We start from the raw sequence: 20,411 nt of genomic DNA on the forward strand, positions 1-20,411 counted from the left end.
TACAGCAGAGGAGTTAGTATCCTAATATCCAATATAACGTGATAAGCATTTTAATATTGTGCACGGTAAGCCTCAACCCGTGCATTAATTGCTAGTATTACTGAAAAAAAAAAAAGTCAAAAAAAAGCAAAGAACACTGATGTTTCCCCTTCTCTTTTTGGGAATGTATTTTCTGTATTCTTACGCCATACTTACTCCTAGAGTATTTTGAATATATTTTTCTATTGCACTAAGCTGCAGCACATTATGGCTCCACAAATGCCTGCTGTTTCCACTTTTTGCCAGGGAAGGAATAAGCCTCTTCTAAAGAACTAGCTTAGATCTTCTTAATACATCCATTGCTTTGCTGGAAGTTGAAGAAGGCAAGGTCAAATAAAAGTTCCTCCTATTCAGTGCAAGTGGAAAGGTTTGTTATAGTTCTTTCTTGCGGGGAAGTTTATTAATTCCAGACTGAACATGTCTCCCACACAGGAGAACACTCACCTTTCTAATGTTCCATTTCACTGAGTGATGCATTTCACCATCATTATGTATAAGCTTCTCCTCTTTATGAATATTCAGACTCCAGCAAAGTTAAAGAGGAAATTTGCAACAGTATAAAATAATTGTTTCCAAGTTTATGCTCAAATCCTATAGAGAACAGTTGTGGGATATAATAAAAGCAATTTAGATTGAATCAAATCACTTGCATTTCACATCAAATCTACAGTACACACGTATCATATAAGCTCACAGTCCAACATGAAGAGAAATTCCACAAGTTTCAAGCCTGTTCCTGTTAAACCTTTTTTTACAGAAATATGTTAAGAATGGAGAAACAATCTCTTAGCAAACTAAATTTCACTTAAATGCAATGGGCGAAGCTTCTAGAGTTAGTTATCTAACAGGTGCATTTTCTTCCAGGAGTTCTCTTGCTCTGTACCCTAAACTAATATTTACAATAATCAAAACACACTTTGCACAACAGTTTTGAAAAAATCTGATTTTATCTCTGTACAACTTTCTCACAACCACAGAAATGACCACCCAGTTACTAAGGAAAGAGGATATATCCGAAGGAGAAAGCATTTTGTCTCCAACCGTCCTCCCTCACAAAACTGGCATTCAGATTTTCATGAAAAAGCAATCAACATGTTCCTATGTAAGTTTCCATATTTTAATGAAAGACACAAAAGTCAAACATCTTTGCAGAGAACAAACAACTGGCAGAGACTCTTACATTCAATCCAAAATGAAGTATTAATGAGGTTGCTTCTATAGCAGCAACCTGATTCCACACATTTCAGTTGTTACAGCAAACACGGTCATCACTTATTTTTTATACTTTGATTAAAGTTATCAGACATGGGAACACTTGCCTTAAAGTGAATAGTGACAAATATAGCCTTGTGATATATCACAAGATTTCTTTTTTTTTTTTTTTAAACGGAATATCTGTATCGACCACAAAAATCACACCTATTTTAGAGACACTGATGAGCAAAATTGCGTTAACATTGTAAGACAACACAGTATGGCTAGAAAGTGTTTTAACTGGTAAATGGAGGATTCCAAGTTTGTCCTTTAACAGTACAGCATACCACAGAAAGCACTGCAATATACACTATAGCTTTTGCTTCAAGATCTTGCATATTAAATTGTTGAATCTATACCATTTTCCATCACTGTATGTAAAAGCTTATTATCTGATTATTCTATTATAAAATTTAAGTTGCAGCCAGCTTAACTCCACTATGTAGTCATACCTGCAAACAATTCAAGACATTCCCAATATGATATGCCATGTTACTTTCAAATATTAATAACAGCATTCTGCCTTATTTTTAATTCTTTTCAGAGAAATACCTACTCAGTCTTTAAAATCAGTGTGTGGCTGAACAGCAATAGTATACAGCTAACAGCTACCTCAAGGGTTACGTTACTGATGCGACCAATAATAACAAGAGAGATTTAAATTACCTTCTCCCCAAATTCATCGAGAATAGAAGGATTCCACAACATCCCCTCTCTGCCCCTTCACTTCAAAATAAGTAATTTTTTTTTATTCACTTCTGGAATTCTTCCTTACTTAATGCCTGTGCAAATGGAGATTTTGTCTTTTATACTTTCTTTTCCCAAGAGATTGAATGTTTTCAGGGCAGTGAGTGTTTTCAGAGAAGAAATTTACCTTGTACAGCCTTTCAAGTTTTAAGTATAAACCAACAAAAAGTCAAGGCACTCAAGGTAGTTATGTATGAGCAAAAAAATGGTATTACTTAGAACAGTAAGCGCGAATCACAAAGCGAGATTATCAGCAAGCGTGCAACTGGGAATAAGGTGAAATCTCATTGTTTTACAGCTTTGGCTTGAACTTGCCAGAAAGAAGGGTTTTAAGCATTTCATAATTTTTTCCTTCTGGTGGCGAGGGCCATCTGTCATGATCTGAGGAAAACGAATAAAACAACATACTTAGCTGATTGTGCAACTAGGCATTTTACTTTTGTATCCTCCCATTGCCCAACTTCAAACATGTGAATGGCATTACTCTGTAGCCCATTTCTTACCGGGTATTTCTAGGGTATGGCTATATAAACTTTGGCCACCATCCACGACCAGGGTTATCCCAGTTATGAAAGAAGCAGCTGGAGATAGCAAGAAACACACTGCAGGAGAGATCTAACAAAAGAATGACAATTTTAATCTTTCTTAAACTGCTGGGAATTGTTCATGTCAAAGATGCTTGTAAAAACTTTTATAAGACATAGCAATGTTTTCTACTCAGTAATGAAAACCATAACAGTCTTAAAGCCATCTTTCTGGCCACAAACATCAAGTACATAACAGCTGAAAACCAGTAAGCTCTCAGAGATCAGCATCAGATGCTAAAAATCCAACAAAAAAGTTGACCAGTTTATCAAAGATGCACATTCGTGGTGGAAGAGAGCTAAGTAATTTTAAGAGACTTTTTTTTCACATTAATATTCATTCAGTCAGTCCTCCCTGCTGGAAGTCAACCTTTTCAGAACTAATGTCTACTATGAAAGTACTGTACTTCAGCTGTAAGAGGCATCTAAATTACATTTTCAGTGTAACAGTGACTACTGGTTAAGTCTCCCCCTTGGCATTAATACACATAGCTACAAGCTGTTTTCTTTTTTAATATTTCACCACAGTGCAAAATTAAGTCTTTATTTTTTGCCAAATAATAAAGTAGCCTTAAAATAGAGACACGGAAGTAGAAATATCACAAATGTTCTCAAATACATTACCTCCTCAGGAACTGCTGACCTCTTGGCAGGAACCTTTGGTATGCTCTTTAACCACATCATTATACCTTGTTCTCCATAGTTTGCAACAGCAGTTTCTGAAAATACTAGACCCTATTTTAAAACAGCATAGTGAAAATTAAGTTCTCTTGCATAGGTTTAAACTGTGATCATTGTAAAATAGTGAAGTTGTCATTACTGGCATTTTCTGTGGGATTAAACTGTCTAAACAGCACTTGAATACAAGTTTTTAAACTTAATGGAATAGTATAATTTTTACAAGTTAATTTGGCTGCTAGCCACATCTCTATTCAAGTGAAATAATTCAAATTATTCCAATTCTCCACTGTCACTTCAATAACTATGAAGTGAAGAGTATAAAGAAGAAACTCAAAGACTGTTTTGAAATTACAAGCATTTCATATTAACTTAAAGCAGAAAACTACAAAGCCCCGAGAACAAGTTCTCAACAGTTTCTTGTAATCTGTAAAAACAGCAGATTGATTTTATTGTGAATTATGGAAGCAGACAGATTTCATAGTCAGAATTCAGAACGTCCCTACTTAGCTGCTATAGAAATAGAAAAAGATGACTGTCTTTGCTCTGGTGATTATACAATCCAGTTTAGACTTGAGAGGGAAGATGAAAGCTACAGCAATGGGAACACAGGGTTACATAGATCAGTTACTACAGAACCTTTGTGACTCAGGTTTAAGTAAAATAACGTTTGAATTCATCCATGGAGCACATGCCAAGATTTCTCTTCTAAGATACCTGTGAAATGTGAGTGACTATATTTTGGGAGCTAGGGAAGTAACTCATACGTGAAACTATTTTTTTTAGAATGCATGTTTCCCTCTCTATGTGCCCATTCCCTACATGTCACTCTGCTCCTATAAAGCAGTAACAGTTCTGTATGGTTACCACAGACCTAGTGTGTCCATAAAGGCGACAGAAGGATAGAAAGTATTACTGTAACTACAGCATGGATTTTTGTTACCAGCATAGTAACAAAGCTAGCAAATACTTCTGAAAGATGAAAACTACCAGTGTTTGCTTGTCAGAAACTTCTTTTGACATATGCTATAAAGTATAATTAGTATGATTCATTAGGTAATTAGCATGCCTGAAAAATATATTCACATAATAATGCTGTCTTAATTGCTTACTTCCCCAAGACTTGATAAATCAGAAAAAACAAATAAACAGAAAAAAACAAGCCAGCAGATCTTAATATTTGACAAGCCTCCAGATGAGTTGGGCCTCACAGAGGCTACGTAAGGGCCACTACCTGAATGATCATCACACACCTGCCGTTAAAAGATTCTGTGCTACACCAAAGAAGGCGAGCCAGATCTCTTAGGACAAGAGGCACAACAGGATATACATCCTACAAAGACAGTACAAAGATCTTCCTAGTGACCAGTTAAACAAATCTGACACAGCTATGTGTAAGATAAGATAAATTCTGAATGTAGAAGTAGCTGGGCAAAGCTTACCTTTCCTCTTTTGTTTTAAGGGAGTAAATGTGCAAAATAAGGTTAAGAGTGAAGATTACACAAATCGCAACAGATCACACAATCTCAAATGTCAGAGCTAGGGCTTTTATGTAACCTCTGTATCTGCAACACCACGGCACTAGAAAATTTAGCTGCTCTTTCCATACAGCTACTTAAAACAACTGCTACCCACTACCTACTTCCTCAGAAATGTGGCAGGCATATTTTAGCTGGCCTGTATAGTGGTTTCCTGTCTGCATATATTTGATAAGAAACAAATCAAAATACATGCTTTTACATATAATTTCTTTGAGAGAAGGTCCACTCCAAATACAGTCTTTTTATGCCTAAAACTAATCTGAGTAAAAGACAAAGCAAAACACATTATGTGACACATTCAGAGATTTTCAAAATAACTTTGTAAACACAGGTGGAAACCATCAGCATACCTGTACCTCAAATAGAAAAAGTTTTGTGAACTCAGAAATAACGTAATCATAAAATCACTGAATGCTTTGTGTTTCAGTTATGTCAAGGGTTTGTAAGACAGGTCACCAAGTCCTCCCAGGAATCATTTCATTAAGCTAGAAAAAACCCCGAGAGTGCCAAGTCAAAGCAGAAAGCAGAAGCCATTTTATCCCACATCTCTGGATTGTCATCCAAACAGTACCAAACACTCTCAAATGACATGAAGAATGCAGATGAGAAAATTGTAAATAAATACATACATAAATAATCCACAAACAGTTACAGGCTATAGATTTTAAAATCCCTTTTCGTCTGAAAGTTTTAACTACAAACACGTATGATTGCTAAGTTTAATCAGGTTATTTGCGATTACTTACAGGAGCAACGCTGTTGATTCTTACTCCGCTGTGGGCCCATTCTAAAGCTAAAGTCTTGGTTAGGTTATTCACTGCAGCTCTTGCAGCTCCTGTATGCCTATTGAGAAAAGAAGGCAAAAAAAGCATCTGTTCCCTCAGCTAACAGTGCCCAGTGTTAATTCTACTGCAGCCTCACTAGGGTAGTCAGAGTAGCTTTCTATGGCTGGATCAGCCATCTGAGAGAGAGAGATTTTCTAGCTTAAGTTTCACCATAGCTTCACAGTTTAAACAAGCTATGCTACAATTTCCTGTCATACATGGAAATACTTATCACCTCTTCCCCAACGTGACATCAGGTCAGCTACATTCTACTACAGAAACAGGCTTATAAAATGAAAAAACAAAAAAAAAAAAAAAGGAGGCAAAGTTCAAACTGTGTAAAACTATGAAATGTAGGCTGCACAGGTAAAGCAACACTTGGAAAGACAGTGGTCTGAAAAATAGTTTAGGTCTTCTGACAAACATGATTAAAATAAGCCACTATTTGAAAATTACTATAGGTGGATGGAGATAGAGACGACCATAGGCAGAGCAATCTCATTCACCTTGCTGCTACAGGAAACAAATCTGAAATGATTACAAGCTTGAACAAATGCAGACAAAATTACTGCAGTGATGAATAGTGGACAGCGGGACTCAGAGAAAACTATTAGAGTTTAGCTCCTTTAGCCTAGCAAAACAGACTTAGAGGAGATAGATACAATAGCTTCTCAAATACCAGGAAAGGAATAAGAAAAACTTAAGAAAAGCCAACTTATTCATATGTTTAGGCCAGAAATAAAGAACCTCCAGGCACACTATGAGCAAACAAATTGACTAGTTTTATGTTCAAAATTAATACTTATGCAAAATTGCATAAGGTGATCATTGGTATGAGTGGTGTCTGGACTTGTAAAGGCAAGTCTTTTTCAATAGTACATTTCTAAAACAAGTATCAATTCAACAGGAATTTATTTTGAAAGTAGTTTTGTCTATCCATCTACATCCACACACAACAGTGATTTGGGAAACTTTTTTCCACTGTTATTCAGGATTAGTTTTTTTTATCTCTTGGTTCAACTCTCAAATACAGCTTCAGTCTATTTGCTGTGACGATTCAACCAGACTTAATCAGAATGGAGAAACTCAAATAACTGTAGTTTCAGCACCACCCTGTGGATCTTTAAATTTATTTTGTACTGCCAAGAACAAGCTGGTGAGAAAATATTCTGCTCTTCCTTAAAAATTTTAAATTTTGAAAACTTTCAACCCTTAATCAGGACAAAGAGAGGTAACGTAACATTTGCTCAAATTATATTTTTATATTTTCTTCAATAGAAATTCAAAGTTAAAAAAAAGAAAAGGTAGTTTCAAAGAAGAAATTCAGATTTTTTTCAATTAAGAAACTGTCAAAATGCAGCATTTTGACAACTTCAAAATCTTCTTTGAAAAGAAAATAACAGAAGCAATTCATTTTCTGAGCATTATTTCTCTTTCAACAAATTGAAACTTTTCCACCAAAAAAGTTCCAAATCAGAAGACTCCTGCTTACCTCCATTTTGAGGGTAAAGAAATTTGAGCAAATATAGTACACATATGAGTAAGGAGATGATGCTGCATTTTCATGCAGACAGCTGTGATCATTTGCGTCAGCATATAAGAACTACAAACATGATAATATGTTTGTACCCATGAGCCTTCTCCCAATCAAGAAAGGAGCAGAGCAAATAGAACCAATTCTCTGCATCAGAGACCTTCTCCGAGAAAGATGGCTACAAAGCGAGAGCAAAAAGGAAAATGGGAAAGGCAGACATTACGTGATCCAAAGGACAAAGCCAAAACCTGGTAACATACTAGAATGTTCCTCCTACTCCCAGTCCAACTCCCATAACTCATTACACCATCAAAACCTGTAAACTGACAGTAGAAGAAGAAAACAACAGGTGCCAAGCTCGTGCAAACCCTCCAGAAATTTGGACAGAGAACAGGTAGAGGTTACATTTCATTTTCCAATGAAAGCTTCACTGGCAAGTTTTGCTTCATAGTTTCTTACAAACAAGTTGACAGAGACCAGAGATCCAGAGATATCATTAACTCTCACTTAGTCTCTACTGAATTAAGAGATACCTACAAGTACAGCCAAGTGATACTTCGCTCTCTCTTGACCTAACTACTGTATTTCTATACTCCGCTGCTGTCCACTGCATGCCTTTCTAAAATGGAGTATTTAGGAGCAATTAGTACTTCTAGGGGAAAAATATAGGAAAACGTAGAAATAAAATATATATTACGACATTCCAGGAAACCCATTTCTCACGGCAGCAGTAATGTTGACAATGACTCCTCCATGTTCCTGCATCCAGGCATTGTACACTGTATGAAGGAGGAAGATAACCTATAAATATCAGAAGAAATGCATACAAATGAACTTGCCAACTGGAAGTCAAATTTGGAGTCTTACCTCCAATTACACTACATATTTCCTGTGCAGATTTAGATAAACAATCTGCTCTTTGTACCATATCCTCACCACTGGATTGGTGAGATAACAGCTGTGATCCAGGTAAGGCTCAATGTTTGTCCAGAAGCCTTTTGGTGGAAACCAAGACTTCATGCTGCCACGTAAATTACTTTCATTTCCACATGGCCAATGCTATCTGAGAATCATGTATGATACTTTAAATTTACATCCCTGATAGGAGAGAAGTCTTTTCATGTGTTACACACAGTGAATACATGCCACAGAAGTTAAGTGGTTTTCCTACAGTCTTTTAAGTGAGTGTTCAAGCCAACTGACTCCCCAAACCTGGCCTTATCCAGAAGGTCACACTTGCCTAAATATATGTTTGTATATATAAACAAATGTAATGTTCAGTTTAATGTAAAGCTTTGGATGAGATTCATGAAAACAAATATCCACTGTTAGATAAGTGTGTGAAAAAAGAAGGTAGGGAGACTTTACATTCCTTGTCTTCTGGTATTGCTGTGAAAAACGAAACAAACAAAAAAAGCTGAATGTTCAGTCTCTACCTGCTTTGCAGCAGTAGAAGGTCCCTGTCAGATTCGTGTCTATCACAGCATTCCAGCCTTTTGCACGGATGGCTTCAGAAGGACTTGCGAATTGGCCCCCTCCATTATTCACCAGGAAGTCAATCTTCCCATGCAGACTCAGTGTAGACTTCACCAAAGCTTCTACCTGAAACAGTATTTGTTAGTACCCTGGATTAAACTCTATACCCACTTTCATTCTTAGTATTTTCTCTCTAGTATTGTTTTCACACACAAAGAGGAGGTACCAGCCTTCAGAGAGGCTGGAAGATCGGTATGACAGGTTTAGTCAGCCAAGAAGGATTGGGCTGAGCCCATGTTTACTTAGGAAATCTCCCTGGTATAATGTAGGTGCTACATAAAATACCAGCACTGAAAGAAGAAGGGGATCTACGCTGCTGAAGATCTGTAAAAGCAAAAACACACAAAAGCCTGCTACTTAAGGCCTACGAAGAATCCCCTGACATTTTTCACAAGGGTGGGGGTGTTCACATCAAATGCTGGAAGAGTTCCATATAAGGCAGCTACTGTTTTTTTTCATCTGACCCATATACCTGAGCATTTTAAATAGAAAACATAAGTCATCTTGTGAAGTTTTAACATTCTTATCTTGAAGTTTTTCACACTCACTAAAGCTCTGACATATGAGTTGGAAACAGCCAATCTTCTTAGTTAGTTTGTTACCCTACAAAACATGAACTCTAAAAAGTGCTGGAAATACTGCAAGTTGTCTTCTTTAGCAAAAGAAAGGTGAATATTTGACTAAGCAGGTACCTTTTGTCTACAAGCAGGATGAATACCTACAATTAAGAGCAATGTCTAGCACTATTTACCTTTGGGTACTCTGAAAAGGTATTAACAGTAAATACCAACAGACATTTTATTCACTCACTCAAGGAGTTGTCAGTGCAGAAAAGGAGTTGCTTAAGTTCATATGGAAGAAAAGAGATTTTGAGAATCTAAACCTAGCTCTAACACTGACCTAGTCTGAGCTACAAGCTGTAAACCTAAACCTTTTTAATTGTCTTCTGTTTTGGAAGTACAGCAGTTTCACCACACGCTCACACTAAACACAAGAGAACTTCTGGAGGGGAATGTATTTCAAAGCATTCAAAGATTTCACAGATATCAAAACTGATGTATTTTTCCTGTTACAAGATACTACTAAGAACTCTATAGCAACTGCTTAATAATTTAACCTTTATCTCAAGCAATAGGGGAAATGGGACAACATGACTGTTTCCTTCTTCCATTACCTATCATAACTAGATACCATGCATCAGTTACTCCTACTCAAGCACATGTAAAAAGTTAAGCTAGCATCTGCGGTCAAAGAGAACACAGACCAAAAAAATACCAAAAAACAAACAGCAGGAGTGATGCTGCTGCTGAAACAGATTTGACTAGGGGAAGGATATCAATCAGCCTTCCTCTGTACCGTTAGCAGTAGAAAACATCAGAAATAGAAGAGTAAACAATGCACGATCTGTGTCTCACCAGGAGTGTCACCAACACAGTTTCATAAAAAGCTCCCTTACAGCTAACAGCTAGCTAACTGCTAACAGTTCAGGATGATTTGACAGGATAGTATGGATCCTGTAAGGATGTACCTCTCTGAAGAAGAAAACCTAAACAAACTTGTAATGACTGAAGCCTGACTGAAAAACTAATGCCTGCTGGGGAAAAAAAGCCTTAAGAAAATAATTTTGATACCTAAATCACCATCTTTAAGTTCTGAATGGCATCTTATTCCTCACATCAGCCATTGCAGGTTGTGGGATCTGAGGAAAAAAAACACCAAAACCCCAAAACATCTGTGAGAGCAGTCCTAAACCCGTAAATTGTGAGAACGACCTTGCCACAAAGACTTCTAGGTTTGCTCACAACCAGAGAAAATTAAGTTATGTCTTGCTAGGCAGCAAAAGTTATACTTTGCTCAGCAATATCAAACTCTTCTCCCTGTCAGCCTGAGAATCTTGCTTTGGATATTCTCCATAAGTCACTGAAGTATGGGTTCATTTATGGATGAGAAACTGTTTCAGTACAAGGAATGTTTGAACAGACTAAGGCTATTCAGGCTAGGGGGGGGAAAAAAAAAAAGAGAAAGACAGAGAAAAGGGAAAATGCTAAGAATGATTTTAAAAAAAAAAGACAACAGAAGAAAAATCTACTGAGAAGAGACATTACAAGCAAGTTTTCAACAGAGGGACAAAACCTGCTATGACATATCAATTCAAAATGGTTCACATGTTGTATCTTAAGAAACTCTGTTGTTGTTCTTACTTGTTGCAACATATTCTCAGGGCAATTAAAAAAAAACCACAAATGCATATCAGTTCTGCTTTCTGAAAGCCAGCAAAGGCTGGGAAGCTCTCCAGTGACAGCTCAGATGGGTCCAACTGTAGCAATCTTCACAATGTCTTCCGTATTGTAGAGAAAGCATCGTTGCAGTACTTCTCCCAATTACAGTACTTCTCCCAATTACAGTAAACATGGTGACAGCAGCCACCAGCACAGTGAGAAAGAGGATCTGGTAGAACACATTTAAATCACAGTGAGAAGTAAAGAAGATTCCTTTCTATTCCTAACTATTCAAAACCCACACAGAAAGAACTTCATAAAAAGCTACTAAAGACTATCTCTGGAAGCAAAATAAAACTGCAGAAGCTATAGTTAACAGTTTAGGACATTCTTCTGAAAAAGACTGAAGAGAACAAAATCGGGCACTTTAGATATAACCAGAAGACGGGAGCTCTTCAATAAGGACCTTTTTTGTGTGACTGCAACTGAAAAGTATTACGCAGTAGCACACTTCACAGATAACTGAGATGATAGCACTCACTGACATAGAAAAGGGACAAATGTCCACATGCATTCACAGGTCACCTTGAACTTCAGTAAAACTCAACAGGCAAACTACCGACTACAGAGTGTTAGAGATTTACTATTTGGGGGCTAGAACTAGTAGACATTCTTGCACAGTGATAACAGGTATTTTTACTTTGTGTCATTGCTGTGTTATTTTAAAGTACGACAACAGAAATCTCTTATCCACAGCTCCCCACCAAGCCACACTCTTCCACTACAGGCTTCACGCACAGAGGCATTTTTATAAACCAATTGAGACTATACTAAGCTATAAAGTTTGTTGGAAAAGAAAAGCTGCTAGTGAACTCAGACATAAGGTAAGTGCTAAATAGTACTGTATTGAGTCTGTCTCAAGGACTCTCATTTGTCAGACACCTAAGTGATAGGTTTTACCCTCGGGGTCTGGTCCAGCAGCAGTTATTGTTGCTGGAGCTCTAGTATGGAAAGGGGACAGTGTGCAGAATTCTGAATTGCTGGTTTCAAGAAGAGCAGTGGCCTACTAGAAGCAGAAGGTTTTATCTCCCACTTACCTAGATACCTCTTCTATTTATCTAGATACCAGTTAAAGAAATGTTTGTTCAGAGCATACAGCGCAAAGGCTTTACAAGGGTAAAAAGTTCCTCATGTCTTTCTTTCCCTGTTAATAGACTTGCTGTAGCTCAACATTTAAGACACACAAACACACGCTTCCCCTTCCCAACACCTACAAAGCCAAAAAAAACCCAAACTCTTTTCACAATGGAAGAAGGGTTGGGTCTCTCTCCTCCGCTCTGCCCACCATTACATTGAGGCACTGAAATTAATGAATTAGATCCTTGGATTTTAGAAAAAGAGCTTGGTTTGAAAAGACACACACACACAGAGCTGTCTGGCCTGCATCTCAGCAAGAGCAAACCGACCTGCTCTTGTTACATTCAACACATTACATGGGCAGTGCTAGAAAATGTCCAAATAATTAAAATCACTTCAGCTTCGTAATCACTAAGAAGCAATATTGATCACTATATACACTCCAGACCACAGGTGCACAATCACTGCTTCAGGATAAGGCCCCATAAAGACAGAACATAGAAACCGTGGGTGCTCTTACCAGCATCCCAGAACCCTCTACTCTTCCATCTTTAAAAACAAAACCAGGTTTGCTACCCTTTACAAAACACTCAATGGAAAACTAGCCAAAAGCAGCAACAGCAAACTTGTGACAGAAATAAGCTTGACAGGTTATGCAGTGGTTGAAAATCCTCCACGAAGCAAGATTATTTCTTGCACATGAAATGAAAAGTAAGCTTTGCTAGAAAGCAAGAGGGCCTCTGAGGATGAAGATTAAGAGACTTAAAAATGTGAATTCATTAAGCTATTCCCATGATATCTGCCATCAAGCTTCTGCAGCAATTAATTCAATGCACCTTCTTTGACTCTTCCTAAGCCAGAAAGAGCTGTAACAGACATATTGCACTATATGATGAGGGATGAGTCTTCTAATGCTCGAGTTTCACAAATCCAAACTAGGGCACACAAGAAGAATGAGCTATGTCATCTTCAAAACAGGTCAGTTACTTTAAGATATGCAATAGGAGGCAAAAAAAAAAAAATCATCTGGCAATTTTGAAAGCACTTTCATCTTTCTTACATCTCCTTTATTCAAAGTCCCTCCCTCCAGTTTGCCTGATTATAAAATTAAAACCAGGACAAAATTCATAGGGGCCTTTAGAGAAATGCAGAACAACTGACAGAGACAGAGGGATGAAAAAAAAACACAACATCATGCTACAGTAAGAACAGATGTCTTGTTCCTACAGGTGATCATGGTGTCTTCCTTTAAGAGAAAGATTTATTCTTAGAAAGGTTTCAGTGAGATGTCAAAGAGAAGGATACTCTAAATGAATTATGTAGTTCTTCAGGAAGCTTCCTGGGCTTTATAGCTTGTGATGGATCAGTTCTGACATCTACGCAGGATTGAACTCCTAAGATTTTTCCCTCGTTGAAACATTTATAAGGTCTTTCTCCTTCATACATTCTTTGGTACCTGGTATAAGAGTTGAGAAAGAGGATGTAATGACTCACAGGGAATACTTGTAGAGGCTGTCCTCTCTACTCAACAACGTGCTTCCATGAATACTCTGAGGTAAATACTCTTCACTCATACTAAGCTGAAACCAGACAATGAGTTGTAAAGCTATTAATGAGTAGCATACAGAGCCAACACAGTTGTACAAGTCCTGTTTCTTTCGGGAGGGAAGCCAAAGGTTTAAATGCCCTCTCACCCCATCTTTCACTGTAAACAGAAGCTGCTTCTGTGCTTGTGAAAATGCTGAAGTGAGTTATATTGCTGTGTTGCCTCTATTCAAGATTTACCTCACAGGCTAGAAAAATCCTTCACCACATCTTTTACTGATCCGTGTTCCTAAGACTCCAAGTCCCAGGCACTAAATTTTAGGTTAAGAATGGAATAGGTCTTGAAAATGGATGTATGATGCTCTTTGAATAGAAGTAAAAGCCCAAAGGTACTTTTCCTCTAGTCGTCACAAGGCAATCAAGTGCAAATTAGAATAAAGTATCCACTATTGCCGCTCTTAGCAAATATAATAAATAAGCAATGGTGAGCAGTGGGTTGTCGAAAATCTGCCACATCCCTCAGTTCCAAGTTCTGACTGTTTTTAGCAGCGTAAGTTACAAATTGTTAATTTGAGTTTACCTAGCTTCAACTTACAAACACTAAGCACCTAAGTGTAAGGAAGTGCTATCCTCACTACAAATTTAAAAGCTGAAAACGTGATCTACACATTTCTGGTCCAACAGTAACTTTAGAAATCAAGTAACAAGTGGCAAGGATTTAACAATCTTTGAGAATCTCAGCATTAAAGAACTAATGGAGGAGGACAGAGTGAGAAAAACAAGAGCTAAAGAACAAAAATCACAGGATGTCTCTAACTGGAAAAAATATGTGGTCTTGGAGATGGGCATCTGGAATGGATAAGTATTTGTTTAGCACGTACACTTAAGTCCTTATGTTAACATGCAACAGAAATTGCACTCCTTATTTAAAACTTCCAGAAAAGGGTTACAAAAGTTTCATAATTACTTTTTTCTAAATAGGATTTCAACAGAAAGAAGGAAGAGTAGCTGGAGAACTAAAGTGAGTCAAACTGTAAGACTGAGTCAATGCCTGAAAAATTCACGACTAGAGTTTCATCTACCATATTCCTGTGAACCCTCTCTTCAACAGATATGGATATGAAATGACAATGGTTTATGAGAACTTCCAGTGGCAGGAGACACCTGATAGAGGCTTCTCCAATATCATATGAAAAGTTCTAAGAAAGTTCTGGTCTGTCTGTAAATGAGTAGAGCTTAAAACTACACTGCAAACAAGACAATTCTATGATGAAACTGCAGGGTAATAGCGAAGACAGAAGTTTCTCCAAGTATCAGCATGGCTGCCAGTAACACAGAATAATGCCTAAACACTTTACACAGCACTATAAAAAAGGCTTTAAAAGCACCTTTAAGCTTCCAAAGCCATCTAAGACTGTTTTGTCAAATATGTATTTAGCCACACTTAATAAACAGGAAACAGAGAAGTAATGGTAGTTTGTTTAATGGAGATTACCTCATTTCACCATCCAAGCCCTATACCATCTCATACAACACTGCAGCTCCCACTAAATCATTTTCAAACTGATGCAGAAATAAGATTCACCTGCAGAAGGTTATTAAGCATGCCGGAGTACTTTCTGCAAGAACAGCGATGTGAAAGAAGTTTTAACCCTTTTCTCTCTCTCTACCTCTTTTCTTTCCTGGAGCTTTAATCATGTAAGTTGCCCTCTGACATCTGTCATAACCTATTATATCGCACTGTTGATGCGAGTAAATACAAACCTAAAATTCACTGGTAGGTGAAGTGACACACTGCACAGCCCCAGGGTTCATATCCTTCAGGAGAGAAAGTCTAAGTATATCACTATAAATATTTTATGGCATGCACTGTACCACAAGGGAAGAATTTTACTTTTTATCTGCTTTATGGTTGTATATTAGGATATTTCCAGAATCTACATAGCTACTGAAGGTCATTAATATTTCTTTAAGTTATGCTAGAATTTAACAGAGGTTGAAAGGTTAAGAAAAAAGTAGCAATCAGTGGTTACTGGAATATTTTCTAGCTGTCTTCAATAAGTTAAAATTTCAACCTGATGCTGTTTTTCTAAATGTTTAATTACACAGATTAAAAAATTAGGATGTGAATGCAGACTTCTGAAGAACGTAGATTAAATACTTTTGCTCTTGATCTTCCATTTTCTGTAACATGAAGAAAAAAGAAAAAACTCATCTGGGATAACAATAGAGTTTGTAATGAGGCACACCTCAAATTGTAAACACAATTTGAAACATGGCTAAAAATAGTAATATCTGTGGGTTTTTTTTTTTTGCTTGAATACAAGCAAAACCGACAACACAAGGCACTTGTGTCAAGTCACAAATGTTGAGATTCCATGCTATGACTTCCTGTTTGAAGGAACTATTCCAAGGTGTCCATCTTCACGAGTTAACTGCTGTCACAGAAATGTGACACAGAACCATGCTAAGTGGGCTCCGGCTCAGCTGGAACATGCCAGTTCCAGGGCCTGCTTCTCCCAGAAATATCTGAAATACGTATGCACGGTCAGAAAAATATTTGCAATTACAAATGCTTTCTTGCTCAGGTGGCTAACAAATGGTCTTCCCTTGGAAAGCATATCTTTATCTAGATCAATTTAACAGTGCTTTACTACCCCTGTCCCCTTGACCTAAAGCCACTTTTGAGAGGGCCAGAGAAGACCTTTGGAGAGCTGAGAATTTATATACACAATATGCTTTTGACATGCTAAGCCCCAGAACAACATCACTAGTCTTTACCTCATCTTCTTTGCGGATATTGCACTGTATGGGAGTCACTTTGGCAGGACTCATGGAAGAAAATGTATTGTTTAGTTCTTCTGCAGCAGCTTTTAATCGGTCAAATTTACGAGAGGCAATAACAACGCTGCAACCTGTAGAGACAAAATGAAACATCCTTCAGCTAACATAGTTAAAATTACAGTTATGCTATTTTTTTAATAACAACATGGAGATATCTTGTAGGATATGTGCTTATTAGTCACTGACTAGAAGATAAAGTGTTGAAGTTCTTGCAAGAGAGAGAAATGACTGATGTCAGATGCTCCTTAGCAACAAGATCCCACTGTGATAGGAAAAGAGCAATCAACAAAAAGCCCACAAGATTCCCTCTCCTTCCTGCAGAAGGGAAGATAGCCTGTGAGTTGCAGAGTCAGCAAAGTAGCTTTCAGATATCACTTTTGCTGCCTCTGCTCACAGCTGCCTCATTTATCAATTATGTGATTTAAAGATGTTTCAGCAGGTCTTGATTAGAAAAAAATGCTTGCTCCTAAACCCACAAAAATAATCTTACTGTATGTCTGGCTGTAATTTTGACTAGTGGTGAGCAAATGTAATGCTCTGCTTTTTAACTCTACAGAGTCTGAAGGAAAGGATGATTGCCTCACGAAATTAATTCCTATCTGCAGACTACAGACAGCAGGAACAGAGGCTTCCCCATGGCACTACCACAAGCTGTAGAATCCTGGCTCAGAAAAGAGACGAAAAAAATAGGGAGGAGCTCAAGTCTTCTGTTTTGGTTTTTTTTTTTTTCATCATGTGGAGGCAGAAGGACTCATTCTACAGAGAAAAATAATACAGGTGCCAAATTAATGTCAAGTACTCAGCTACAACCAGTCTAGTTTCTTGTGTCACACCAGTGGACTCAGGACAGCTTTAAGGCTTCAGCAATTGCTACTACATGGACTAAAATAGACCACACCAAATTAATTCCTAGTGCAAATACAGTAGGCATGCAATTTCATATTATGGATAAGCAAATTATGAGCTTCCACGGCCAAGCAAGGAGGTCTTACTCCCAGTTCCTTCCTTCCATAATCTCAGCATCCCAGCAGAAGCCATCCCTTCCTCATACCAGCTCTGCAGCTCATCTGCTTTAACATAAACCAATTCAACACCCTCATCCAGCAAAAAAAAAAAAAAAAAAAAAAAAGTTAACATGTTGCCAGGTGGTTGTTTTTTTTTCTTTGTTGCTATTTTACTGAGTGGAATTTGGCCTCTCATGTGATCAAACAAACACCAGAATCAACTCAAAATAACTAGTGTGAATAAAGAGCAGCAAGCTGTTCATTTGGCTCAGTCTGTCTTGTGAAACTACACATAAAACTAAAAAAAAAAATAAATAAAAAACAGAGGAGTTGAATTCTTCCAGAAGAAAGTGCTGCAACTACCTATCCCTAGGAATGGGAACTTCACCTTCAATCAGTGGCCATCTGAAAACAACACGTGTAAATATATTAGTCTCTGAGGTCTCCTGCTTTTTAAATTAAGAAATCCAGCCACTTGGACAACCATTTGACTAACAGAGAGTTCAAAAAATGGCACACACAATTGCGGATTAACACAAAATATTAAATTACAGTAGCAGAGTTATATTTATCAACTTAAGTGCTTATTAATAAACACACTAACATAAAGTAAGGTCCAGTAAAAGACTATATTTTTTGCTAAATACATTAATTGGGGGAGGGGAAGATTCCAACTCAGTGAAGAACAAGCTGTACTGTACAAGCGTACACTTCACTTTTTTTTTTAACAAAGAGCGAACAGACCATTTCCTGGTATGGTTGAAGGGAAAAGGGCACAAATTTCCAGATGAAAGGTTTAAATCTGTCCAGAAGGCTTCAAAGGAGACTGGTTATAAAAACAATGTACATTATGACTGGCATTATCTGTCACTGCTCCTGCACGTATTCTCTGTCTGGCCAGCCCAAAAAGTCTAAAGCACAAGGTATACTTGGACATAGTTCCCAGTAATGTTCTTGTCAGAAGTAGCCCAGCAAGTCTGCAGGTAAGGAAGATTACTCAGAACAGACTTAAGCCATAGCTCTTTCTTCATTTTCTCGCATGTGCTTTGTAGAGACTTGCAGCCTTGTTTTCTATTTAAGATAGAATCATAGAATTGCTGAGCTTGGAAGGGACCTTTAAGATCATCAAGTCCAACCTTTAACCTACCCTGACAAAAGCCACTTCTAAACCATGTCCCTAAGTGCCCCATCTACCCTTTTTTTAAACACCTCAACGGATGGTGAATCCACCACCTCCTTGGGCAGCCTATTCCAATGTTTAATAACCCTTTCAGTGAAAAAATGTTTCCTAATATCCAATCTAAACCTCCCCTGACATAACTTGAACCCGTTTCCTCTCGTCCTATCACTTGTCACCAGGGAGAAGAGGTCAGCCCCCATCTCTCTGCAACCTCCTTTCAGGTAGCTGTAGAGGGTGATGAGGTCTCCCCTCAGCCTCCTCTTCTCCAAGCTAAACAACCCCAGCTCCCTCAGTCGTTCCTCATAAGGTTTGTCCTCCAGACCCCTCACCAGCTTTGTAGCCCTTCTCTGGACACGCTCCAACACCTCAATGTCCCTCTTGTAGCGAGGGGCCCAAAACTGAACGCAGTACTCGAGGTGGGGCCTCACCAGTGCTGAGTACAGGGGGATGATCACTTCCCTAGTCCAGCTCACCACACTATTCCTGATACATGTTATGGACACACACTTTTGTCGTTTGTATTTTGCTTGAGAAAAATCACGCAGATCAAATTGAGTACAGTTTTAAGTTAACTGGCTAACATCATCAACCAGCAGTGTGATGGTGCTTTAAAAGCACCTCTTTAAGGCACACATAAGGACACCTTAAAAAAATGCTTCGTCGCCCAGCAATACAAAGGTAGTGGAACTAGCCCCTGCTTCAGCTCCACAGAGCAAGTGGAAAGCTGGGGCGACAAAGGCCAGGAGAGGCAGAGCTGTCTCCCAGCACAGGGTCTTAACAAAGAAAGCTCTTTACTATGCAGTGAAACAGTGCACATTTCAACAGCACAAACCAGGGGGAGTGTGGTGCCCTGAGGCATAATGCTAGTGCCAGCATTTTGAAGACAGCGAACCCAGTCACGACAATAAACGTTATCCAAAACCGGCCTGATGCCGATGATCCCGAGCACTTATGTTGAAACCTGCGGAAAAGGTGTTGCAAGGTGGATGACTGCCTTTCACCCCACATTCTACCACTTCTCTGTAATCAGCGTGGAAAGAAAACCCACAAAGCGCACGCTGAAGGAATATTTTAACTTCAGGACGTTTCTGTCATGAGCACAGAGAGAGAAGCACCATTTCTCTAAGCTCACTGTGGTTCAAAACCATGCTATTCCGTGAGACCGACAACCCGATAAATCCTCCAGTTAAGCAAGACGAAAACTCACTTAAGAGGGAGCATGAGAGAAAGGGTCCGGCTTTAACATAACCTCCCTCTGACTGCTGCATTTAAAATAGCGCATCTTTTAAGTGCCAGCACGTCAAAAGACACATCAGCCTCACCTCGCTCTCCCCGCTATTCCCCGACTCCTGCCACAACGTCCCACCCGTGAACTCCTCACAGCCCCCGAGCGCTACCTTTTCCCAAACCGCCCCCTCCCCGAGCTCTCCCTGACCCGGCCCCTCAAACCCCATCCCCCGCCTTCACCTCACGCCCGGCCCTGCTCCCCCCTGCTCCCCGACACCCACCCTGCCCCCCTGCCCCACCGGGGTCTCCCTGCGGAGCTCCCCCCGCCTCCGCCTCGCCCACCTAGCGCCAGCAAGTCGGCGGCGATGGCCTTGCCGATGCCGGTGCCGCCGCCGGTGACGATAGCCACCCGCCCGCGGAACAGCCCCGCCGCCAGCAGCCCGCGCGCCGCCGCCGCCATCTTCCCCCTCCTCCCCTCACACAGCGCCTCACACAACGGCCGCCCCCGCCATGTGACG

General features: G+C 38.9%; 1 protein-coding gene across 1 annotated transcript; it reads right to left on the reverse strand.

The window, feature by feature from the left end:
• Positions 1–1,134: 1,134 nt before the first annotated feature.
• Positions 1,135–20,362, reverse strand: PECR (peroxisomal trans-2-enoyl-CoA reductase). Its single transcript, XM_054210022.1, has 8 exons — positions 20,236–20,362; positions 16,420–16,553; positions 8,638–8,803; positions 7,899–7,980; positions 5,590–5,686; positions 3,249–3,359; positions 2,544–2,655; positions 1,135–2,421 (listed from the first exon to the last, which is right to left on the reverse strand). The coding sequence occupies exons 1-8, from the start codon at positions 20,351–20,353 to the stop codon at positions 2,333–2,335; spliced, it is 909 nt and encodes a 302-aa protein (XP_054065997.1). The 5' UTR covers positions 20,354–20,362; the 3' UTR covers positions 1,135–2,332.
• Between the last annotated feature and the right edge of the window lie 49 nt (positions 20,363–20,411).

This window comes from Rissa tridactyla, chromosome 7 (genome assembly GCF_028500815.1).
Source record: "Rissa tridactyla isolate bRisTri1 chromosome 7, bRisTri1.patW.cur.20221130, whole genome shotgun sequence".
Lineage (NCBI taxonomy): Eukaryota > Metazoa > Chordata > Aves > Charadriiformes > Laridae > Rissa > Rissa tridactyla.